This window comes from Nycticebus coucang, chromosome X (assembly GCF_027406575.1).
Source record: "Nycticebus coucang isolate mNycCou1 chromosome X, mNycCou1.pri, whole genome shotgun sequence".
In the NCBI taxonomy this organism is placed as follows: Eukaryota; Metazoa; Chordata; class Mammalia; order Primates; family Lorisidae; genus Nycticebus; species Nycticebus coucang.
Genome location: NC_069804.1, coordinates 60,788,402 through 60,814,084, shown reverse-complemented (window position 1 = coordinate 60,814,084; position 25,683 = coordinate 60,788,402). Strand labels below are relative to the sequence as shown.

The following is a 25,683-nucleotide window of genomic DNA, read 5'->3' as shown; positions in this document are numbered from 1 at the left end:
CTGTAAGAGTAGGAATTCTTATTCCCATTTTACAGATGAGAAATGTTAGAGGTTTAGTAAGATGAGATGACTTGCTTATAATCTCCACAAATAGGAACTGGTGTGGAACTATGACTTGAAACCTGATTGATTTGCTTATTCAGGGCATGTCCTTTCCAACAGCTGTGATGGTTTTGACATTTCAGCTTTATATTTAGGAATGGAAGAAGAGTAGTTAATTTGCACCTGTCAGTCCTCACATCTTGTCACTCTACTTTTAGGCTGTTACCATACAGTGATATGTCATACTTTCATTAAATGTTCTGACAGTTTGCAAAAGGAAAGGTAGAATGCAAACTACACTTTTAAATGGGACATATATGGGAAGTATGAGGATTTTTTTTGTTGTTCTTTTGTTGTTTGTGTAGTTCAGATTAAGTTCTTCTCTTTTTGTGGCTCATTTTATTACCAGAATGGATTGCTTAAATAAATAATCAGTATTTTGTTCCTTTGTATTTCTGGCTCTTTCTGCCTTTGACAAGTGTGCTGCTTTTTATTCTGAATTGGGGTAACAGATTGTAGATTGAGGGTTGATTTCTAGTCCTGGACAATTTAGAATCTTGATGGGTGCAGTGAATTGCTGCTTTTGGGAATAGAGTAGAACCTCCATAGTTGACCACCTTCCTAAGTGGACCTAATTTTCATAGATTGGATGTGTACATGCCGGTACCGTAGGCCTAGTTCCTTTTGTTAACTATCTCCGTATGTTGACCAGTTTGTTACAATCCCTTTGGTGCTCAGCTTACAGAGGATTTACTATATATTGGCTTGATGCTTTGCTATGCTATTATAATAAAAGATTCTTACAGGGTTTTGAGATATAATATGCTAGGTGTGTAATAATAGTAGCTGCCATTACTGATGCCCTTCATTAAAATTTGAAAACATTTCATGTTTCTCTAAAATATACAATTTCTCTAAAACTGCAACTTGCTGGTATGGGCTTCACTCCACTACTTTTTCCTTTTCATATGTTACCCTAGTTCTTTTAAGAATGACTTTTTTCTGTCACTCTGGGTAGAGTACTATGGTGTCGTAGCTCACAGCAACCCCAAACTCTTGGGCTCAAGCGATTCTCTTGCCTCAGCCTCCGAAGTAGCTGGGACTATAGGTGCCTGCCACAATGCCCAGCTACTTTTTTTTTGGTTGCAGTTGTCATTGTTGTTTTAGCTGGCCTGGGCCAGGTTCAAACCCACCAGCCCCAGTGTATGTGGCTGATGCCCTACTCGCTAAGCTATGGGTGCCGCCCTTAACAATGATCTTGATAGGAATCTTGGTTCTTCTTTCTTCAGTTTTTTCCAGGAAGCTTCCTGTATAACACATAGATGCATTCACTTGTGTGTGATTAAGAATCTGTATTTAGAAATCAGACCCACTTCTACCAATGAATCAAATTAATCTCACTATATATGTAGAGAGAGAAAGAGATCTGTAACTTGGTGGTTGTGACATCTACTTCATCATTTTTAGGATTAAATTAAATGAGGTCATAAATAAAACTCTTAAGGTTAATGCCAGTCATGTTGGAAATACTTTATAAATGAGAACTGTCATTGATAAATGGTTATCAGCACATAAACTATATGTTACTCTTTTTACATTTGCTTTCTTTTAAAACTCTATACATAAGTGTTATTTTATAAAATGCATGCATGTTGTCCTATGACTCATTACAGTCTTTTCCCTCTTGGCCCCTCTCCCTGTAACCTAAAATGTATCTTTCTATATATGTTTTTATCTAAATATTTCATTGACATGTTGAGGGTATCTTTGTCATTGAATTACAAATGTAGGATATTTTGTATCCTGATTTACCTACTAAATACCTTGTTAAAAAGTCACTTTTAAGTCATCTGTATAAGTAATTATTTTGACAGCTACATAATACTCCACAGTTTGGATGTACTGTAATTTATTACTATTCCCTATTGATGCATGTTTATTTTACATTAAGCAGTCTTGTATATATGCCTTTAGTTACTGACATTTTTAATGTGCTGTGAATAGAGATATGATGGTGACTGTATGATACAATCTCAGAGATCTCAGTGTTACTTTAATTGTCACATGCCTGGTCAGTAATGAGTTTAAGCTTTTTTTATTTCATTATTAGGATTTGTTCTTATGTACAGTCTTGCTCATATCTTTTGTCCATTTGTTTCTTGGATTAGTTTTTTCTACTATAAAAATGATTTGAGAAATCAGTCCTTTGTCACTTTTAAAGTATTGTTTTTTCCTTAATCTTTATGTATGTTGTCTTCGTTTATTGTACATTGTGTTTTCAAAAATGGCTCAGTGAATGCTTTTAATAAAAAGATTGAATATCATGTTTTGGTCTTTATGAAAAATGACATTGTATGTATTATCTTTTCTCATGATATTTTTTAGTGACTCAGTTAATCCAGTGATGTGGGCTTATTGTGAATATGAACAGTGATTAATTAACTATAAATTTAGGAAAAAATTTCCAGAAAGAATCTCAAAGCCTCCATCCCTTTTCCTGATGTCTGAATGCCTTATTCATTCTTCTTTAAATCCCATCTAGTGAGGTGGTGTATATGCCTTTTTGGCATGCTTAATAACAGTTATTTATTGGGTGTCTACTTAAAGGCCAGGATCATACGGTATCATTACTAGGTAGATGAATACAGTGAGGCTCAAAAGTTACATTATTTTTGGACAAAGCCTATGGGCTCTTAGCCCCTCGTAGAATATCTACTATTCCTGTATTATACCTTTAGAGATGGTTAAATAGGATTCTTACTCTAAACCAGTGTTTTTCAACCTTTTTTATCTTATGGCACATTCCAACTTCTGTGGCACACTTAAATCCTATTGATCAGAAAAAAAGTTTTAAAAAGTAAAAGAAAGAATATACTCACTGTGCTTTGAACTTGTTTTGAAAATAATTTAATTGACGATCTTTAAAAATTTCCATGGCACACCGGTTGAAAATAACTGCTCTTTACCTTGGCATAAGCCTGTGAACTAGCTCCTGCATCCTTACAAGCATCTTCCACTTGATACCATTCACAAGAAGTATATGGCTAGCTCTGTTTGGGATGTAATATAAAATATGTTATTCTTTTTTCAACCACCCTACTTAGTAGTTGAGGAAGTAGGATATAGATACATAATAATAAGGGCAAAGAACTAGTGTTATTCTGAACAGTACTGACTATTAAATACCCTAGAATTTTAAACATACTATAGATTTATCTTGGTGGCAAAACAAACTTGTCTTCCTGATAAAAATACTGTTTGATATTTTTAAAATGTAGAAATGTACACAACAAAATTTGTCATAATCATGTATCTACTTTTATTTTGGTACATTTTCTTAGTATTTATACACATTTCTTTACAAAGGTCAGCGCATGCTATATAATTTTATATTCTATTTTATTTAATATACTAACATCAGCATTTTTCCATATTAAGTTCATGTAACTTTGTAATGTAGATAGTACTATTATACTAGAAATTTAATGAGGAAGTACTTACATTCTGTTAGGTGTTAAACCATTTTATAAAGCTACAGTCATTAAAATAGTGTGGAAAATAAGAGTGGAATTGACCTATCAATAGGTTGTAAAAGAAGGTCCAACATGTACTGGTATTTCTTATTAGGAAGAAAAGGATGGATTATACATGAAAGTGGTATTTTAACAATTGGCTCACTATTCCAGGGACAATTAAGGTAGATCCTACCTTATTAGAGTAAAATTAAGATGTATTAAAAAGTTTTACATTAAAAACATGAAGCAATAAAGTCACTGAAAGAAAGTATAACTTCATGGTTTTATGTTCCTTAGAGTGGCGATGTCTTTTATATCATGAAAGAAGAAATTGATTCCATTGCAATATGGATTTATCCCTTCTGTATGTGAATATATTAAATACTGTAAAATTATGCCATCTATAGTTATTTCAGTTTTCATCTTATTTGGGTAATTTGCAGATTTTTTCTGTTGTGAATAATGCCTCAGTGGATATATTTAATGTATCAATATTTGGGCCACATTTGGCAACAGATTCTTTTTTATTAAGATTTTAATGAATGCTGAACCTTATACGTTCTGTGTCTCATTTAATTCTCAGAAATATGTTGCAGACATCATTCTCTTAGTTTTATATATACTTGTTTGATGTAATTGAAGGTGAATGTTACACATGTAGTCCTCCCTGTGGTAATCCTTTTTTTTTTTTTTTTTTTTTTTTTTGGAGACAGAACCTTAAGCTATTACCATGCATAGAGTGCTGTTGTGTCACAGCTCACAGCAACCTCCAACTCATGGGCTTAAGTGATTCTCTTGCCTCAGCCTCCTGAGTAGCTGGGACTACAGGCACTGACCACAACACCCAGCTATTTTTTGGTTGTAGTTGTCATTGTTTGGCAGGCCCGGGCCAGATTCGAACCTGCCTGCTCTGGTGTATGTGGTTGGCGCCTTAGCAACTTGAGCTACAGGCGCCACCAAATCTTTCCCCTTTTCACTGGCTCCTCCTATCTATCTGTATGTATATTTTAAGAGAAAGCATGACCATACATCTTTTTTTCTTGGTCAGTTTAGCTAAAGATTGTATTTTTATTGGATCTTTTCAAAGAACCAACTTTTGCTTTAGTTGATTCTGTTTACTTTTTCTGTTTTTTATTTATCTTTCCTCTAATCTTTCCTTTTTTTCCCCTTCTGCTTGCTCTGCATTTTGTTGCTTGTTTTCTAGTTCTTAAGATGGAAGGTTAGATTACTGATTTAAAAGCTTACATTTTTAACGTAGGTGTTTAAACTATCGGGATACACTGAAAGCAGAAAGCCTCCTAAACATTGTCTTGTAAGTGTATCCTGTAAGTTCTGGTATGTTGTTTTTTGTTTTCATTTACCTCAAGGAATCTGCTAATTGCCCTTGTGATTTCTTCTTTGACCCATTATTGATTGATAAGAGAGTGCTTTGAAACAGATTTCCTTCTGTTTCAAGTATCTGATTTTCTATTGTCATTGGAGAAGATACTTGTATGCTTTCATTTTTAAATTTATTGAGGTTTATTTTATGGCCTAATGTAGTCTACTTTGGAGAATGTTCACATGTCTTGAAGAATGTATTCTATTTTTGTTGGGTGGATTGTTCTATGTATGTCTGTTAGATCTAGTTGATTTAGTATTGTTCATGTCTTCTGTTTCCTATTTTTTGTCTTTTATTTAGTTATTAGTGTCTTCCCGGGGGATTACAGCTAACATCTTAATTTGCAAAATACTTGAATTAATTCCAACTTAGTTTTAATAATAAATACACACTTTGTTCGTGTATAGATCTATTCCCTTGCTCTTTGTGTTTTTGCTTTTATCATGTAATATACATCACCTTATTTAGAATTAGTTTTTCTAGTTCTAAAATGCATAGAAGCAGAAGACTTACAAACCAAAAAATTCATTAATATTGACTTTTATATTTACCTGTGTAGCTACCTTCTGTATGTTCATTTCTTTGTATGGATTCAAATTACTGTTTTGTTCCCATTTATTTCAGCCTGAAGGACTCCTTTTATCATTTTTTTTCTTTTTCTTAATTCTGTTCCATTGATCCATATGTCTATCCTTATGCCAATACCACATTGTCTTGATGAGTATAGTTTTATACTAAGTTTTGAAAGTAGGAAATTGAAGTCCATCCACTTTTGTTCTTTTCAAAATTTGTTGTCTATCCATGCACTTTGCATCTCCATATAATTTTTTTATTTACTAAGTCATAACTGTGTACATTAATGCATTTATGGGGTACAATGTGCTGATTTGATATATAATGTGGCATGCTTACGTCTAACTGATTTACGTTTCCATTTCCTTGCTTACTTATTTGTTATGGTAAGACAATTATACTCTCTTCTTAATAGTTTGGAAACGTATCATTGCATTATGCACGTTAGGTGAGCCAGTCTACTAGTGGTAAACTGTAGGAGGCACCTATAAGAAATACTTTGGCAATAAGGGACTGGGGAAGGGATTTAACATCATTGGCTCTCATTAGTGAGATTCACAAGAGCACGAAAGTATGTGCATGTTTGGTTAACAGTCTCCACACCTGTGGCATAGGCAGCCACTGTATTACTTCTATAAATAGCGTGGGGCGAAGTTAGCTGGGCATTCTCCTTTGGCTCTTCCTCTGGCCTTGCTTCTTGCTTGGAGGACGCCTGGTTGGCACTCCCCTACTAAGACTGCTGCTGAGATATTGGTGCTAAGATGCTCGCTCCTGCAGATATTGACTGTGACTTATAAGGTGCTTTGACACCCGAGACCTGAAGGAGACCTACCCCGAGTAAGCTGGCGCAGCAGTCCGCATCCAGACAGTGAAGTGTCCCAGCTCTGACAAGGCAGAGACACAGCGTCGGGGCCCTGACAGTGAACTACCTCAGCTTTTGTTTATCTGAAAATGTCTTAATTTTGCCTTCGTTTTTGAAGGAAATTTGTGTGAGAAATAGAATTATTGATTGACAGTTCTTATTTAAAGAAATTTAAAGAACTTTGAATAGTCATCCCACTACATTCTACATTGTTTCTAATGAATCAGCTACTGATCTTATTGAGAATCTTTTGTGAGACGTTGCCACTTTGAAGATTCTCTCTTTGTCTCTGGCTTCTGACAGTTTGATTAGAATGTATCTTGGTATGGCTCTCTTTTAGCTTTGTCCTACTTAGAGTTTGTTGAGCTTTGTAGATAACATGTCTTTCATCAGACTTCGGAAGTTTTCAGCCATTTTTTCTTTGAGTAATCTTTCTGTTCATTTTTTTCTTTCCTCTTATGGAATTTACATTATGCATATATGTATATGTATGTATGTATGTACACTTGATGGTGTCCCACTGATCTCTTAAAACATCATTTTTTTTTCTTCGTTTTTCCTTCATATATACCCTTAAGACTGAATCTCAGTTGACCTATTTTCAGGTTCACTGGTTTTTCTACTGCCTATTGATATTTCCTGTTGGACCTCACATGAATTTTAAATTACTAGTATTATACTTATCATCTTCAAGATTTCTTTTTTCTTCCTTATTTTATAAATTCTACCTCTTTGTTAAAATATTCCTTATTTGGTGAGACATAATTCTCTTCTTGTTTTTTTTGTTTGGTTTTTTTTTTTTTTTTTTTTGCAGTTTGTGGCTGGGGCCAGGTTTGAACCCACCACCTCCGGTATATGGGGCTGGTGCCCTACTCCTTTGAGCCACAGGTGCTAATTCTCCTGTTTTTTTTTTTTTTTAATTCTTTGTACTTGATTTCTTTTTAAACATTTTCAGATTAATATAAGGGTACATAAAATTAGGTTACATTGTTTGCATTTATTAGGTAAAGTCCAAGTTGCATTTGAACCCTTCACCGGGGAAGTGTACCATATACCCCTATATTGATTTCTTTTAGCTCTTTGAGCATGTTACATATATTTCATTTAAAGTCTTTCTCTAGTTAAGTCCATTGTCTGAGCTTCCTTATAGACAGTTTCTGTTAATTCTTTTTCCTGTGTGTCGGTCAGTTTTTTTGTTTCTGTGCATGCCTTGTAATTTTTTGTTGAAAACTAGAAATTTCAATTATTACAGTGTCTCATCTGTGGAAATCAAAATCTTACCAGTCTGTGAAAATGTGCACTGTGTATATGTTGGGCACATCTTTAGTACTTATCCAGCAAGTTTTACAACTCTACCTTGTCTTTACTTCTTTCTTGTAAAGAGCCTGAAGCCTAAGCTCTTGCAGAGCTTAGGACCTTTTTAGGTCTTTTCCAAGGGCGTGTCAGTCTTTGGCACATAATAGCTTTTAGGTTCCTAGGAGTATGTGGAGCTTTTCAAAGCCCTATTCCCCCAATCTGTGGTCCCCAGCCTCCAGGCTGTAGATCCTTATCTACTGTAGCCTGTTAAGAACCAGGCTGCCCAGAAGGAGGTGAGCAGTAGGCTCCCAGTGAGCAAAGCTTCATCTATCTGTATTGCACCTTCTCCCCATTGCTGCCCAAGTTCCACCTCTAGCCAGTTAGGTGGTGATATTAGATTCTCATGGGAGTGCAAACCCTGCTATACAATGCATGTAGAAGGGATCTAGATTGTGCATTCCAGTACCTGGTGATCTGAGGTATAGATGTAATTTGCTTCAATCATCCTCAAACCATCCCTCCACTACAGTTTATGGAAAAATTTTCTTCCATGAAACTGTACCCTGGTACCAAAAAGGTTAGGGACTGCTGCCCTAAAAAGAATCTCAACACCCTAGCCTTATCCTCTTTTTTTGATTATACTCTTTCTAGTTCATTTACTGTTTTCTTGATTTTATGCCTTGCCACAGGAGGCAGAGACTAATGCATTTCAATTAAATGTTTTTAATAAGTCTCAGTACCCCCCCCCACCCCTTAGAGAGTCTAAATTAGGCAAAATAGTGGGCAAGCCATTTGAGCTTGTGGATCCACCAGACAGGCCAAAATAGACAACCACAATTCTTTGAGAATAAAGTCTATTCTGCTCACTCTAGGAATGAGGACTATTGTCCTGAAGGCCATTGCTGAGCTAGGCATTATGAGATAGGGTCAAGGTAAGTTAAGTAACACAAAGGTCTTTCACTGAGATTTAACTTTTTTTGTTTTGTTTTGGTTTTCTCCATTATTGCATTTGCCCACTTGCTTGAAACTTTTGATTAGTTTCCATAGTTAAGATAGTTGATTCTGGCAGTTTTTGTCAGTTGATTCACTGCTTTTGTAAAGGGATGAGCCTTTGAATTTCCCTGTTCTGCCCTTTTCAGTGTCACCACACCCATTAGAACAGTCTAATTTTAACCAGCTGGAAGTGTGGGAGGGTGTATGTATCTGTTTCCAAGCAGCCTTTCTCACTTAGGTTTCCAGTGGAGAAGTAAGCCCCAATGCTACTTAATGTGAAGTGGTCACATTAAGCGGCATCCATCGTATGTAACACAGTGACTACTTCTGTGCTTCCAGAGTGGTACTACTTATGTGTCATTCTTTGGGGGAATTAATAATACTATTTTCTGTGTTCTGCGCTTCATATATAATAACCTGGATTGAGAAAGTCTACCAGTAAGTCAAGCGGTTTGAGAAAGCTTATTTCTGAAGAAGTAGGTAGATGGTATTTTTTGATTTTTTTTCAGGCTTAGACATCTTTGGGAAGTAGTGACATGATAGCAGCATTTCACAGAGAAAACACTTAGATGTGGACAGAGTCATGTTAGGTCATGGTGATAAACCAGAACTTAGCTGACTGGGACCCATACTGGGTTGGCAGGAATAAAATGAAGATGTGAATTTAGGTGACATTTGTGCTTGAACCATACTGGGCATGGGTTACCTACAGAATTAAGGGAAGAATAGAAGCAGTTAGTTGATGTTCACAGTTGTAGCTAGGATGGCTTGGAAATTTTTATACTTAAAAATATAAAAATCATGTATATATAATAATGTTCTTAATGGTAAAATGATTGTTACTGCAAAGGCTGTGGAAAATGCAGGCTGGTTAGTAAGCAAATTATAATGGCTGGAGTTTTTGATTTGGAAGCCAGTTGAGCCATTCCCTCTCTTGCTCAGGGGCTTGTTGGTGAGTTTTTAGACTTTGGTGGCAAAGTATAGTAATAAATGGACAAGACAGAATCTTCTGCATTGTAATTCAACTCATGTCAGAAAGCAAGAAGGTAGAAAGCATGTGACTGTACCCTAATGAGGAAGGCAAGCAGGCAGAGTAATCAGGCAAAACCTAGTGAGACACAACTGACTTGTCAGGAAGCTTGTTTGCAGGGGTGTAGAATGCAATGACTGACATTTGCTGCTTATGTTCTTGTTAGGAGTATCCTCATAGAACAGTAAAATTGGTTTCATTGAAGAAACGTCCTTAGGCAGACCCTCTTGGCCTTGAGTCTTAAGTTCTTACTCCTCTTATTTAATTTTCACATTGGATGTCTTCTCAATACTATGCTCCAAGCAACCACTCACTCTTAAATATTTTATATACATGGCACTGTGTTTTAACACTTTCTTTTCCTGTTTTCAAGAGCTGGGGTGGAAAGGAGAATGGCTTTGGACTTGCAGAGTGTTGCAGAGACTTGCATATGATGGTAAGTAACTCTTTGGGGATATAATGGTCTTTAGGCAGAGATGTGGTCTGTTTTTGAGCCTTACTTTACAATGAATATATGGTATATGAAGTTACCACGTCACATTAGGATGTTTGAGAAACCTGAGATCCTTTAGCCATAACTGACCTTAAGAAGCAGATTAGCATTGCTTCGGCCCTCAGTGTGTTGGTGGTAGTTAAAGAATCAGAGGCACAGTAAATGTTCATACCCAATTCTTGAGAAGAGAGCTGTGTTTGTTGAATTGGTCAGAAAGTGAATTTAAAAATCCCACTAAGTCTTGGCTTGCATTTCACACTGAGACTATCAGAATTCCGGTCAGTGTGGCATAATTTGGGAATGGCTACTTAAAAGAGCAATTCTATTAGTGTTATTGGTAACTTTCAGTGTTCTGTGTATTTTCCATGTTTATCTCTCTGCCTTTTACCCATGCTTAAGTTAGGAGCTCAGGCTATCTTCCCTTCTGCTTTGATATGTTGCTGTGGAACCACAAAATACAGTTGAACTTTTGATAACAATTCTGTGCCTGGAAGCAATGATACTTTATAGCAGGTGGACTTTGTCTTGTCAGTTTGTCATTTTAGCACAAATGGCTGCAGTTAAATTTAGTGAATTTATGTCAACCAGCCTTTTCTCCCAAGGAGAATGACTCTTTCTGGATGCAGAAAACCACAAATTAGAGCAAGTCACATTCCCACCTTAGGTATACTTTCTTTAGTAAGTATTTTATGTAATATGGGAAATGAGTGTTGTCTGTTTAATAATAAAAACATAAATCTTGAAAGAGATTCAGTTTAAAATTCTAATTATGAGAATATAATTTTTTATCTTCAACTTAGTTCTGAGTCTTCTTATGGATGTCAAGTTTGTTCTTTGCCCCTGGGCAAAATAATAGAATATACGGGAATAGGCCTGTATGATGTCTGTTACCTATTTTGGTTCCAGCCTATACTAAGAAGTCACACGTAATTTTCTTTATTGAGATCTGGCATGAAGTGAATGAAGCTTTGAAAAATAAGATGTGTACTTTAAAAGAAAGTAATACATATACATGTTACAAATCTTATAGAGATAAGGTGTGCAGTGGTAACTTTCTGTCCCTAGAGGCAACAATTTCAAGTGTCTTTCAAGGAGACATTTTAATGGTTGTGCTGTTGTAATCTTTGTTATGGTGTGTTTCTTAGAGTTAAAGAGAATGTATTGTCAAGGTCTGCTTTATAAGTACAAAATGCAACTTTTAATAGTCTATCCATCTTCCTGATTCTGTTTGAGTAAGTCTCATCCTATTTGAGCCCTTCTGACACAGTGAGTTGGATAAGTGGCTAGGACTTTTAGGGAAGAATTGGGACTTATGTTATTTGTCTTATGTATAATCAGTCGAAGCTCCATGTCTGATTCTTTGATGTGCTTTATACACAGAAATACCCACCCAGTGCAACCACACTACACTTTGAATTCTATGCAGACCCTGGGGCCGACGTCAAAATTGAGAAACGGGTGAGTCTCATTCAGACTTGTTCTGATAGAGTCCATAGTCTACTGTAAGTGGGGTTGACTTTTTTAGAATTTCTCAGTTAAATGAAGAAATGTTTTTGACCTACATTGCTGCCCTCTCAAGCTAAATAATATATACCTAGCAACTTTCCATGAATAAACATTGATTACATTCCCAGCTCTAATAGGGTTTGGTTTTATTTATGTTGGGAGCTGACAAAAGACAAGACTTCTTTTATGGAGCATTGTTATGACTTACATGTTTTTCCCATATCCTCAGATGAGAACTCCAACATGCAGAGTAAATAATCTGGATAGTGATGGCTCAGGTTTCTGTACTTAATCCAGTCTGCAAGAAATCTCTATATATTGTGTATAGGTTGTTGCTGGAATTATTTGGTCATTCCATATTCTTTTTCTTTTTTTTTTTTGTAGAGACAGAGTCTCACTGTACTGCCCTCAGGTAGAGTGCTGTGGCGTCACACGGCTCACAGCAACCTCTAACTCTTGGGCTTACGCGATTCTCTTGCCTCAGCCTCCCGAGCAGCTGGGACTACAGGCGCCTGCCACAACACCCGGCTATTTTTTGTTGTTGTTGCAATTTTGGCCGGGGCTGGGTTTGAACCCGCCACCCTTGGCATATGGGGCTGGCGCCCTACTCACTGAGCCACAGGAGCCGCCGTGGTCATTCCATATTCTTTGAGGAGAAAGTAGAATTCAGTTTGGTTTATTAGTAGTGATTAAGATCCTTTTCCTTCTACCTACAATAGTAAATAAGTAAATAATTTTTCTACATTAATATTGCCTTGAAAGTAACTCCAGTGCATATTAAGAGAGAAATTATTTTCATGTATTCAGTCTTTGCTATAAATAGTGAGGCTGTGGGGATGGATTCTGTAGAGGTCTAAAAAGGGGCAAAGTAAAATGAAATGTACCTGGCTTAGGTGCATTATAGTTTGAAACTACTGGTTTCAAAGAAGCTTTCTTAAGAGTATTTTATATGAAAAATTGATATTTTGGAGGACTCTGAAGTTACCTTAAGAGCATTCAGTTAGGCTTTCACCCTAGAGTGACATCTGGGTTTTCAGACAGCTCTTACTGGTTTTCAGACAGCTCTTAAGCTTTATAACAGGGGGAAGATAGGGTGTTCAGTAACTCCTAACAACTCTCTTATCTTTTTTATCTCTTATCTTTTTTCAGACAACTAGTAACACACTACACTATATTCACATAGAGCAACTTGATAAGGTAAGAAGAATCTTTGACATTTGGCCAATTTTTTTTAACATTTTGTTCACTTTTTGTTCCTAATTGTTTCTTTTTTCCTAATGTAGATATCAGAAAGCCCTTCTGAAATCATGGAATCTCTTACCAAAATGTACAGCATTCCTAAGGATAAGCAGGTATGATTCATCTTAAAAATACCCAAAGGATGTGGTGGTTGTCCAGATAGACTAATAATACCTACTGGGGTGGGAGATTGCATGGCAAAAAGGATGTCAGCTTTGGAGTCAGACCATGTACAAATAGGTTAGCCTGTCTGAGCTTCAGTTTCATTATCCTTTATAAGTCCAATACCAAACCAGCTTTCTAGGTCTAAACTTTTAAACTTTCTAAATGAGAGTTTGAGGAAAATGTAAGCTAAGCTGCCTGACTCACTATGAGTATCTAATAAGTGGTGGTAGCTTTCTCAACACTTTGCCCAAATAGAAAACATTTAGCTGTGTTCTTTTTTTCTGGCTCATTTGGATGGTGATTGAATATTTAATTTGATTCATAACCACTACAACTCTTGCCATATGTTCGCTGTTTGTAGCCTATCAGTATATTGACAATTCTTGGCTTATGTTGGGATACTAAGATTCCGTGAGCCTCTACTTGTCACTCTGTTTTGTCAGCTAACCTGTGAGTGGATGGAACCAGTTCTGTTTGATAACTTAGCAGTAGCAATAATAAACCATTTTACCAAGCAGCCCAGCAGGTAAGAGTTAGCACTCAGAAAGAATGTTCACTTTTTCCATTGATATTTTTTAAACATACGTCTTATCTTTCTACAGATGCTGTTGTTTACACACATACGGCTGGCCCATGGCTTTTCCAATCACAGGAAGCGATTGCAAGCTGTTCAGGCCAGGCTGCATGCAATATCTATATTAGGTAAGAGAAGAACACTAATTAACAGGCCCTAATTAGGTAGTTTGGACCTGATTTCCTTTGAACTTTATTCATCTTTGTTGCTGGTGGTGCTAGTTGTAATTACCCAAGTAGCCCCTTAAATTATGAAATGCCAGCCTTCCCAGTATTCACTGTATTTATTTATTCATGATTCTTCAGAGCCTTAATACTGGACTAGAAAGAATATGATGCTTCTTGACATGCCACATGGGTTTAGTCTTGATTTTGGTTTTTTGTTTTTTTTTTTTCAAATGAGTATGTATGTAGTCACCCCTCCCTGGCCCCATCTCTTCCTCTTGCAATTTCATCTTCCTCTTCTCCCATCCTTTCTGGGGTATAATTTTGAGAAAATTTATAAAATATTCATTAAGTATTCAATATTGTGCGTTTAACTTCTTTTACTATGGGTTAGAATGGAAAACACATGGTTTTGGAACCAGTCCTGGACTGTCACCCTGATCCTACAGATTAATAGCCATATGTGTATCCTCTCTGCCTCAGTTTCCTCATTTAATATTGAGACAACACTTTATAGGCTGGTTTGGGAATTAAATTAAAACATAGAGAGCAACCTAGCGTAGACTAGTCACATAGACAGTATAAATAGTAACTGCTGCTATTATTATAAAATTTCATTGTTTACTTTTTGTCTGCTCTTTTAAACTATGAGTTCCTTGCGTTGACATTCCTGATCTTGAATTTTTATTCATGCCCAGTATGTCTTCTAGCATGTTTGTAGGTTTAGAAATTATTTGTTGAAAATGAAAATGCATGTGCTCAAATCCTATTAGTTTACCCTTCAAAGAACTATGCCTAGTATTATCTCAGTATTGAATTCATTGAAAGTGGATTACACGCATTCAGTTTTATTACAGGGTCACAAGAATTTCTAACTTAGTCTGCAATGATCCATAAATGCTATTCCTTACAGCTTGTGAACATGTAAAAACAGAAGCATATGTAGAGGCTAACATGGATGTCTTTGCCCAAGACCTAGTGAAATTATGTTGAGTTAAGTTATGAAAAATTAAATCTTCATTCTTTCCCTGCTTTCATTCCACAATATCCTTGCTTAAGACTACCAATACTTAGTGGAATCTGTTAATTCATTGGCTTTTTTAGAGTTTATCACCCCATATTTGACCAAATCCTCTAGAATTTAGTGATTCTGCACGCCATTGCTGGTTTATAAGGGAATCCTTCCCCAGAATCTGTAGGTACCAAAAGGTTTATCATTGGGCAGTGGCTTGACCATTGCCTTCTTTCCTAAAGTGTTTGTTTCTCCTTTTGCAGTGTATTCCAATGCCTTGCAGGAATCAGCAAACAGTATCTTATATAACGGGTTGATAGAAGAGTTGGTAGATGTCCTTCAGATAACAGATAAGCAGCTTATGGTAAGTATTTACATGTTGAATACCCCTTATTCTTAAATGCTTGGGGCTAGAAGAGTTTTGGATTGGATTTCAGGTTTTTCTTTTTAATATTTGCATGTATATAATGAGGTGTCTTGGGGTTAGGACTTAATCTAAATATGAAATTCATTTATGTTTATATAAACCTTATGTACATAGCTTGAAGGCAGTTGTGTACAATATATTTTTAGGTAGGTGGCAGGATCTCGCTGTGTCACCCAGGCTAAAGCACAGTGCCATCATCATAGCTCACTGCAACCTCAAACTCCTGGGACTGTAGGCATGTGTCACCACACCCAACTAATTTGTTTATTTTTTGGTAGGGACAGGGGTCATTCTCGTTCAGGCTAGTCTCCAACTCCAGGCTTCAAGCATTCCTCCCACCTCAGCCTTGCAAAGTGCTAGGTTTATAGGCATCAGTTACCTTGCCTGGGTGAATTTTATATAGTATTTTCAATAATATTGTATTTTGTTGTTGTTGTAGTTTTTGGCCGGTGCTGGGTTTGAACATGCCACCTCTGGCATATGGGGCCGGTGCCCTACTCCTTTGAGCCACAGTAGCCTCCCAGTATTGTGTATTTTAATGGTGACCTATCACATGAGGTCAGGTGTGGGATTTCCAATTTGGGTGTCATGTCAGTGCTCCAAAAGTTTCTGATTTTGGAGTATTACAGATTTTTGATAAGGATCCTGTGTTAATATTCTCCTCTGTATGTCATAATCATGCCTATTTTGCCTTTTGGTTTTTCCATGGGAGTAAAAAAAGAACTCAAAGGGAAATTTGGCCATTTTATTTCTCTTCCTTTTTGAATATTGAGATGCAAAATTAACAAATGCTGGATTTTCATTGTTACTCTCAATAGATCTCTAGCTCCTTAAGCAATTATTAGTAGAGTGAGTTAAATTTTACACTTTGTGATATTAGTGACTTAAATTTCATTCAGCCATCTACTTCATATTTGACACATTCTGTGTTTGCTTGCTCTTCTTACAGGAGATTAAAGCTGCTTCTTTACGAACATTAACATCAATTGTCCACTTGGAGAGAACTCCCAAACTCAGCAGTATTATTGACTGTACTGGAACAGCCTCCTACCATGGATTTTTGCCTGTACTTGTGCGGAACTGTATCCAGGCTATGATTGGTAAGTTTTTATGGTGATTATCCTAAATTTAAAAAGAACACCCTCTACCTTTGCTCTGTCTTTAACATCCTGCCAACTTAACACCAGATTCTGAGCTTCCTCTTTCTCTCCCTCTCCCCTCCTCCCTTGTAGATCCTTCCATGGATCCATACCCTCACCAGTTTGCCACTGCTCTCTTCTCTTTTTTATACCATCTGGCCAGCTATGATGCTGGTGGCGAAGCCTTGGTCTCCTGTGGAATGATGGAAGCCTTACTGAAGGTGCTGTAATTTTTATTTTAAAAAAATAAAAGTTGTGGGGAAATCAACCAAGAGTATACAGTTGCAAGTTAGGGGTATTTCATGGTGAGAGCAGATAACAGGAAAGATTATTACATGGAAAGTTATACTTTAATTTTTCTAGTTTGGTCTTCTGATTATCTCATTGACAGCTTTTAAGAGCAGCTTTTATCATTCTTCAGAATTTATTTTGGTTTAGCATGATCAGGAGGCCCTGGGTACTAGTCAGGACATGATCACATGTTAATGACCTTAGGCATGACTCTGAGGAAAATATATGTAAAGGCACTTTGTAAATTGTGCCATGGTAGTGATAGCTTTTACTGTGTGCTAGGCACTTGTCACCAGTTTTTTTCTTCCTACGTAGTTTATTTAATCCTGTGACATAATTGGTGTCCTCATTACCTCAGAAAAGGTTGAGTCCCAGAAATCACAGAACTATCATTTGCTGAGCACCAAAATTAAATGCAGTGTAATCCCCCCACCTCCCTGAAGCCCCATACTACATGTTTACAAAAGAATACAATTTTTACAAATTTGTGTCTCTTCAGTTCACTGTTTTTTGTTTGTTTCTGTCTTTCTCTCCATGGTAGGTCATAAAGTTTCTTGGCGATGAACAGGACCAGATAACATTTGTCACCAGAGCTGTCAGAGTGGTTGACCTCATCACTAATCTGGACATGGCAGCTTTTCAGTCCCATAGTGGACTTTCTATCTTCATTTATAGACTTGAGGTATTATTATACAAGAAACATTTTTTGTGGAATTTATACCCACTCAGAACTGAGCCTAAAAACTGTCTTAATATCCCAGAAGAGTCATTTTTTCCCCTCTTCTGTCTCTATAAACCATCTGTTTCTGCCTGCAGTGTTCTAATCATTTGAAATATATAGATTTTTCTTAACTACTTTTCCCTTGATTGCAGCATGAAGTAGATTTGTGCCGAAAAGAATGTCCATTCGTGATCAAGCCAAAGATTCAGAGACCTAGTACTGCACAAGAAGGAGAAGAAATGGAAACTGATATGGACGGTAATTAATTAATAGTACTAAGTACTAAAAATAGTATTTTTGTGCTTGAGATTTTCTTGTCACTTCACCTAAATTTTCATTCTTCCTTATAAATTTTAAAGTACACATCTAATTTGGAAAAAAATATATATAGCCACAAATTTTTTTTTCCCACACAGTTTGCAAGTTGTTTTTCATAAGAATAATCAGAAAAGGAAGGTACAGGTTGTTTGGAATAGAGACGGAAGGTGAAACAGATGGTAGAGCTGCAGTCAACCCCTTTAGTCACCCTGTGATGTTAGTCTGTTTTATTTTATCACTTACTTCATGTTTTCTTATGTGTTGATTCACTATCTGATTCTCCTCCATGGGGTCAGGATGCTGTTTTTTTTTTTTTCCCCTTCTGCTGTGCCTGATACTTCTTAGGTGTGTAAGATGTGCTTGGTAAAGATACAGAAACTCTAAAATGGGCTTTAAAAACGTTCTCTAGCTATTTTGACATGATAAAGGAGAGGTGAAAAGATTGTTGAGTAGGGAACAACTTAATCTTAAAGTTAAAAAGATAGAAGACAAATAATCTTTGGGTGTATTATGTCTTTTTTTTTTTTTTTTTGCAGCTTTTGGCCAGGGCCGGGTTTGAACCTACCACCTCTGGTATATGGGGCTGGTGCCCTACTCCTCTGAGCCACAGGCGCCACCCATCTTTTTTTTTTTTTTTAAACCTTTACCTACCCCCAATCTCTGCCTATCATAGTTCATAATAATGGATTTGGGGGGCTATTTCCTAAAACAGATTTCTTAACGTTTAAATTAATTTTATCTTTATGACCCAGGTTGTTACATGTATCTGTTATGCTTCTAATACAAGTATTAGAATTTATAATGCTTTTATTCTTTACTCTAAATGTCCATATGTTGCTTTTCCTTTTCTTTCTTCCTGAGCAATTATCTATGCATGTCCCTAATAGCCCTTTTGCCCAGTTTCTGTTTTTAGTCTGTTTGGGACAAGCTGGCATTTGAGTTCACAAGTGAGATCCTAGAGTGTTGCATAAAATGTGACATCTGACTTTTGTATTATAGGTGACTGTTTAAAGGCTAACTGTTCATTATAGATTAATGGTTGTCAAACTTTAGTAAGCAGAATGAGAGTGTTTGTTAAAGCCTTAAACCCTCCACCACCCCCTACTATGCTTGATATAGTAAGATTGCACCTAGAGCCACTGAAATTCAGGTGATTTTGATGTAGACTTAAATTTATATATGCAGTGAAAAAGCAAATTACAAAACCAAGATTTCATGTTTCCCAAATGATGTTATATGTCTGTGTACATATAAAAAAGAAGAAAGTATTTCAAAGTGTAAACAATTGTTTATCACTAATAGGGCTTTGATATATTTTATAAACTATAAGAAATGCTTATTTTATACTCAATTAGAATTATTTGATTAAATGTATAAAGTTAAAATGAATGGTTCACTTGCCAACCATAATTTGGTGGGGTTCTTAACAGGTTTTTTAGTACGTATTCCGGTACATGTTTACGTAAGTATACAAGGTCTGACAATTAAGTTTGTGAACGAATCATAGAAAAAGCGCTACATACCTCATTGCTGAATATCACTATGGTCACCTTCGAAATACTTCTCCTAGGAAGCTGTGCACCAATACCAACACCTAGCCCATCCCTTCAAAGAGGTTTTGGAACTCTTTTTCTGGAATGGCCATCAGAGCTTTTTTCATACTACTCTGGGTGTCCTGAATATCATCAAAATGTCTTCCTTTCAATATTTCCTTTATCTTCAGGTAAAGAAAAATGTCATAGAGGGCCAAATCAGGTGAGCAGGGAGGTGTTTCAGTACAGTTACACACTTTTGTTCACTGGATAAAACCTCTGTTATAGGCAGTGCCATGTGAGCTGGCATGTTGTCGTAATGCAAATTCCATGAGTTGGCAAAAAGATTAGGTCCTTTTGGTCTTTTGTCACATAGACCTTTCAGCACTTCCAAATAGTAAACTTGGTTAATTGCTTGTTCAGCTGGTACAGATTCATAATGAAAATCCTTTTGATATCAAAAAAGTTTAGCAACATCATTTTGACTCTTGATTTGACAGAACTTTGTTGGTTGTGAAGAATTGGCTGATTTCCATTGTGCACTTTGACGCTTTGTTTCAGGGTCATATCAGTATATCCATGTTTCATCACCAGTGATAACCCAGCCCAAAACATCGTCTTGCCTCTCAAAAAGGTCTTGGCAAACTTCGACTCTTCTTTGCTTTGGTTAATTGGTGAGATCTTTCAGGACCATTTCTGCACACACCTTTCTCATGCCAAGACTTTCAGCTAAGATTTTCTTAACTGTTTGTCTACTGACATTTTACTTGGTCTGCTGTGCTTCTCACCATCAGCCGATGATTTTGATGCACAGTTCAATCAATTTTTGTAATGTTTTCATCATTTTCGCTCATTACTGGCCACCCTAACCTCTCTTCATCAATAATGCTTTCTCTCCATTTGTACACTGCTGTTTTCTTCATGGTGTTATCTCCATAAATCGGACTAATATGTCTCTGATTTCACTTGCACTCTTGCCAAGTTTAACAAGAAATTTAATGTTTGTTTGTTGCTCCATTTCAAGCTCTGGCATTCTCAGGATGGCACGCAAGAATGCACAACAGCAATAATGAACTCCACTCAGCAAGACACCACCGTATTTTAGCACCTACACTGCTGTAAGACACTGACACACTAAAGTTATAAAACCATACCAAGTTGTTTGTACAGTGCTAACAACATGAGCACACAGTGGCAAGATCGTGAACTTTGTTGTCAGACTTTGTATAGATTTTAAGAACAGGAAATTGAGATCATAAACGTTACGTTAAACTTTCATTGTTCATTCAGTACTTCCTGGACATCCTTTCAGATCAGTATGTTGAGTATTAATATTTTAATGCTTTTTCTATGTATTGTTAGTTACGCTCCTGAAAGCTTTACCTGCCATCTATATACACGTATTACCAACCAGTAGTATGTGAAGTTGCACATTTTCCTGTTCGTTCTCTCCCTCCCTCCAATTTGATGGTTAAGAAATATTGAAGAGCTTCTTTTGTAGGATTGTTTTTAATTTGCATGTTTGTGTTAACTAGTGATGTTAAAAACCTTTCTGTTTGTGGGCAATTTACGTTTTTCTTTTTGGGTCCAATAACCTGATTTTCTTTAATTTTGATTTTTATCTCACCTTAGTGCAAGGAATTTTCTTAAAAATCTTTTGATGGTAACATTTATTCTAATAAATTTCTTTTATCATAATTTGTCTTTAGTTGCAGATGTGACTATGGAAAGCAGTCCAGGATCATCCATCTCCATGGAACACCGGCTGGATGTTGAATTAAGAACAGCAAGTTCTAGCAGCAACACTAGTATCTCCTCCGGCCCTGGCCTTGGCTCTGGCTCTGGCCCCAGTCCTGGTCCCCGTCCTGGTGCGTACACACATAGAGTTATTCTTGGTGACTGAATTATTAAACTAGTGAAGATGAGGGCTTTCAGAAGAATTTAAATGGTATGTTGAGACACTACCTTCCTGTGACTATCTATGTTATTTTACTATTCTGGTGTTCACTGTTCTTGTATTAGCATATATTTCATAGCATTTTATAGTTATCCAACAATTTGTACATTGATATTTTAAACAACCATGTTGGAGGACAGATAACATTCAGAATGAGAACTCAGTGAGATTCAGATAGCTGAACCTTTTTACTTTGTAATTTTTCTTTTTTATTTTGGGTTTTTAATTTTACTATTTGTCTTGTGTTATCCTTGGTAATTTATTTATTCAATTAAAGCTTATTCAAGTAGTCGTCCTAGCATCAGGGACCTCACTTTGAATGTGTGCTAGTTTTGCTATAGTGTGTATGGTTTTCTTAAAATTTTGTTTCATGTACCTCTCATGGTGGCTTAATGGTGAGATTAATATAATTCTCTTGTCTTTCTCTCTCACCAGGAGTCCAGTGTATTCCACAACGTGCAGCACTTCTCAAATCTATGTTAAATTTCCTCAAGAAGGCCATACAGGACCCTGCTTTCTCAGATGGAATACGGCATGGTATTTGATTCTAGATACTTTTTTAGAAGGATGGTTGGCTTTCCAAAGACGAGTCCTTTTCATACTTTCCTAATACCCATTATTTTACAGGGCAGGCTTAGTAAAAGGCTATGCTATTTTGAATAGCTTTTAGTTGTTTGGTGCTGCTTTTCCTAGACCCGAGGGTGGTTTAGCTGTTTGTATAATGATTCCTCCATTTTTCCTTTTTCATCTTTCTACTTTATTCTCCTCATCCCTTTCTATAACTCTACGTTCTTTTTCTTTTTCCTTTTTTTTTATTAAAGACAGTTTCTGTTACTCAAGGTAGAATGCTGTGGTTTCAGCCTAGCTCATAGCAACTTCAAGCTCCTGGTTTCAAGCAATCCTCCTGCCTCAGCCTCCTGAATAGTTAGGATTATAGGCATCCACTGCAATGCCCAGCTAATTTTTGTTCTTTTCTTGGTTCACTTTTAAAAAACTTAATGCATGGACAGAGAATATCAAAATATAAGGAGACAAGTAGTAGATGATATTGACCTCATTAGATTGGATTTGTGTACCACGGTGTCACAGTATGGTGTTGTGTATGTAATAAATTGCTTCGTTATCTCCATGTCTTGTACTACTATAAGACTGATCATGTTCTTCTTAATGTCCCCTTTTTTGTTAGTGATGGATGGTTCTCTGCCCACCTCCCTGAAACACATCATCAGCAATGCAGAATACTATGGCCCATCATTATTCCTCTTAGGTATGTAGAGTTGATAATTAGTTATACCAAGATGGGATAACCTGGCAGAGGTCTATGTAAATACTGTCAGGATTTTTGTGTCTACATTTGTCCACTGTGCAATTATGTATCTTCTTGGTGATGAAATAAAGGTCAGATTTTAGTTTTAAATAAATAGCCATTTCTTTAATGCCAAATGTACCTTCTTTATTTATGTATTATTATACATTGTGATTATTTGTGCTATAATTATGCTTCAAGTTTGATTTTTTTTTTTTTAAGAAAAAAAAACATGGCTTTATTATTAGTCTCTAACATTTGGAAATCCAGTGGGAATGGTTTTCATTCTCAGAATTAAATGTCATGTCTGTAAACTATAATATAGAGAATTGTTTTTCAATGTAGAAAATGCAGTTTTGGAGGCTATGAATATTTTGTAGTATTTGCGGAAATGTCTTTGCATTTTGACATTGGCATTGCTTTGAGTATTGCCGTTACTAAAACTTTATTTTTATTAACAGGCATTTACTGAGTAGCATCACATTTGGGACAATGTGCTTAATACACAGGCTTCTAGAATTCTTAAAAAGTCTATAGGAATTTATTGGGAGATACAGAAATAGGGAAAACCTCCTTATACTAGTAGCAGGCTTTTTTTTTTTTTTTAATAGTTTAGGGTATGAAGGGCATAGTTTTGGCTGCCACAACTTAGATGGCTACTACAACTTAGGTATTACCTTGCCCCTTTGCTGAAGCAATTTAGGGTTTTTGTGTATTAATCTTGTGTTCTCTGAAATTCCCTCAAAAGGGATTTGAAAAAAGCACTTACTAGTTTATTCACTTTACTTTGAAATGTCAAGTCTGTTATCAGCTAACATAACAACCAGAGTGTTTTGTCCCTCATTGAGTGTTTCTAAGGCCTGAGTCATTTATGTGGTTTGCCAGGAGTTACGCCATTGTCTGGGTAACTTGTATCAGTTGTGTCCTTGAAAAATTCACTTACTAGTTTATAATTATTTTGTGGATTTCTTGGGATATTCTACATAGTCTTTTACTATGTACATATTTCTTTATGTCCCTTTTTTATCTCACTGCATTGGCAATGATTTCACAGTGCTGAATAGAAGTGGTGAGAATTGGTCTCTTTGCTTTTTTCCTGAACTTAGAGAAAGACACATTTAATATTTTGCCACTAAGTATGAGGATAGCAGAGGTTTTCTGTTGCAGATTTCATTCCTTTTTATTAGCTGAAGAAGTTCTCTTTTGTTATAATAACTCCACCATGACATGGAGAGGCTCTCTTCCAAGGTTAGGATCAGAAGGCAAAATCCACGACAGTTTTTTGACATGCTTTTATATAAAAGATATATTTCATAGGTGGGGAAGTTCAAGGGGGCAGGGAGAATGATTCTTTTGCTAGAAAGCTCAGAATACAGAGAAATGTTAATGCATAGGCATTTTTTAATAAAGGGAAAGTTTAAGAGGCAATATGGAGAAACGTGCTAATGGGATTGGGAGAAGGTGAGTCCTTTTTGTATAGTTCAAGCAGTGAGGGACACAGGCAGGAAATAAACACTAAATTCGATGTCAGTGGAAGTCTTTGGACTTTTCCCTCCCTATAGTCTTTCTGATTCATTTCAGACATCAGAGTTAGCATAGCAACATCCCTGATTTCTTGTAAATAAACTTGTACTTGAGACAGACCCAATTTGCAAAGCCAGCCCAAAATAATGACAGTAGCAATTATTATTTTAGCTGTGTAACTGATAGTACAGAGCCTTTCACCCCAGGCAGAGGGAGATGGCTGGAAGAAGTAATCAAGAGGAACTTAGAATCCTTTGGTTTATTTTTGTAAGATAATTAGCTGTTTTGGTTTGTTTTATTTGTGGAACTGTTTGGGGTATCTTTTCTGGATTATTGACCCACATGCATGAGAAGTTACCTTTTAGGCACAAACTTTACCTTGAAATGTCAATCTGTTATCAACTAACATAACAACCAGAGTGTTTTGTCTCTCATTGAGGGCTTGTAAGGCTTGAACTGTTTATGTGGTTTGCCAGGAGTTGTGGCATTGTCTACGTAGCTTGTGTCAATTGAGTCTGTGTTACAAAATTAAAAATACCGGCGGTGCTTGTGGCTCAAAAGGGTAGGGCGCCGGCCCCATATGCCGGAGGTGGTGAGTTCAAACCCAGCCCCGGCCAAAAACTGCAAAATAAAACAAAATTGAAAATACCTACGTTTGTGCTCATTACACCAAAAATACTGTTGCGGCCCAGCGTTTCCTTTTGTGGCAAGACTTGATGTAATAGGCTTTATATCTGTGTCTAAGATGTCCTGTGTACTAAATTTCCATAGGGACATGGGTCAGGGTGTATATAGTGTGTTGGAAGGTGGAGTTTATAGTTGGCAGATTTATGTCAGGGCAGATGTATGAGGATAAAATAGTCTCAATGGGGGGGCATCATATATGTGGTATATTTTGGTGGAGGAGCCTGGGAATGACATGTCAGTAAAAGGGAAGTTAAGAAGAAAGTACTTGCCGGGGTCATGATATCCTGCTATAATGTTTCCACACTGAAACCCAGCACATAATGATTATAACTTCTCTCCCATCTCTAGCCCTTGACTTTTTTACACCACATGCTGGTGGTGCCAGTTTATTATGGGAGCCATAGGCATGCCATCCCAGATCCTGTAGTGGCTTCCCATTTAACATCTCTAATAAAGTGGTCTAAAACTGGCATCATGTTTAAGAATATTGATCCTGGGGACTAATTTAAGATCTTCCTTTTCCTTTGGAGGAACTGTTTTAAGTATGGGACCAGGCAGGCACTGAGTCCTCCATTTCCTATGAAGAGGGAACTCCAGTTTGCAAACCTTTAAAACCATCATAAATATTAGGAAAGTGTTGGTGACTAACCCCAAAGTACACCATGAATTCTTTCCCAATGGCTAGCAAATGAGAGGATGAGGGAAAATGAATAGTCATGACACAAAGAGAAAGGTTTTTGAAGAGCAGCTGGGTCAGGTGACCGGACCCATGGAACAACTCCTTGCTCCAGGCTAGCATACACCATGTTTTAATCATCAATCTAATCCAATTTAATCATCGATCTAATCTAACCCTTAAGACATGGTTCTTGCTGGGCTTGCATTTTCTAACCAAACTATTTGTTTAACTATGCTAATTAGACTGATTTACCTTTT

The 25,683-nt window shown here is 36.5% G+C and overlaps 1 protein-coding gene across 18 annotated transcripts in view; it reads left to right on the top strand.

Annotated features, from left to right (window-relative positions):
- The window catches only part of HUWE1 (HECT, UBA and WWE domain containing E3 ubiquitin protein ligase 1), a 163,953-nt gene that overhangs the window by 47,385 nt on the left and 90,885 nt on the right, over positions 1–25,683 (top strand). For all 18 annotated transcript variants that reach the window (XM_053581182.1, XM_053581185.1, XM_053581190.1 and 15 more), the window contains 13 exons: positions 10,066–10,128; positions 11,566–11,643; positions 12,841–12,888; positions 12,975–13,043; positions 13,698–13,797; positions 15,109–15,209; positions 16,222–16,372; positions 16,505–16,632; positions 17,244–17,384; positions 17,576–17,681; positions 20,983–21,141; positions 21,666–21,767; positions 22,417–22,497. In XM_053581182.1, the coding sequence (XP_053437157.1) occupies positions 10,066–10,128; positions 11,566–11,643; positions 12,841–12,888; positions 12,975–13,043; positions 13,698–13,797; positions 15,109–15,209; positions 16,222–16,372; positions 16,505–16,632; positions 17,244–17,384; positions 17,576–17,681; positions 20,983–21,141; positions 21,666–21,767; positions 22,417–22,497 (1,327 nt within the window). The remainder of the gene's footprint in view (positions 1–10,065; positions 10,129–11,565; positions 11,644–12,840; positions 12,889–12,974; positions 13,044–13,697; positions 13,798–15,108; positions 15,210–16,221; positions 16,373–16,504; positions 16,633–17,243; positions 17,385–17,575; positions 17,682–20,982; positions 21,142–21,665; positions 21,768–22,416; positions 22,498–25,683) is intronic.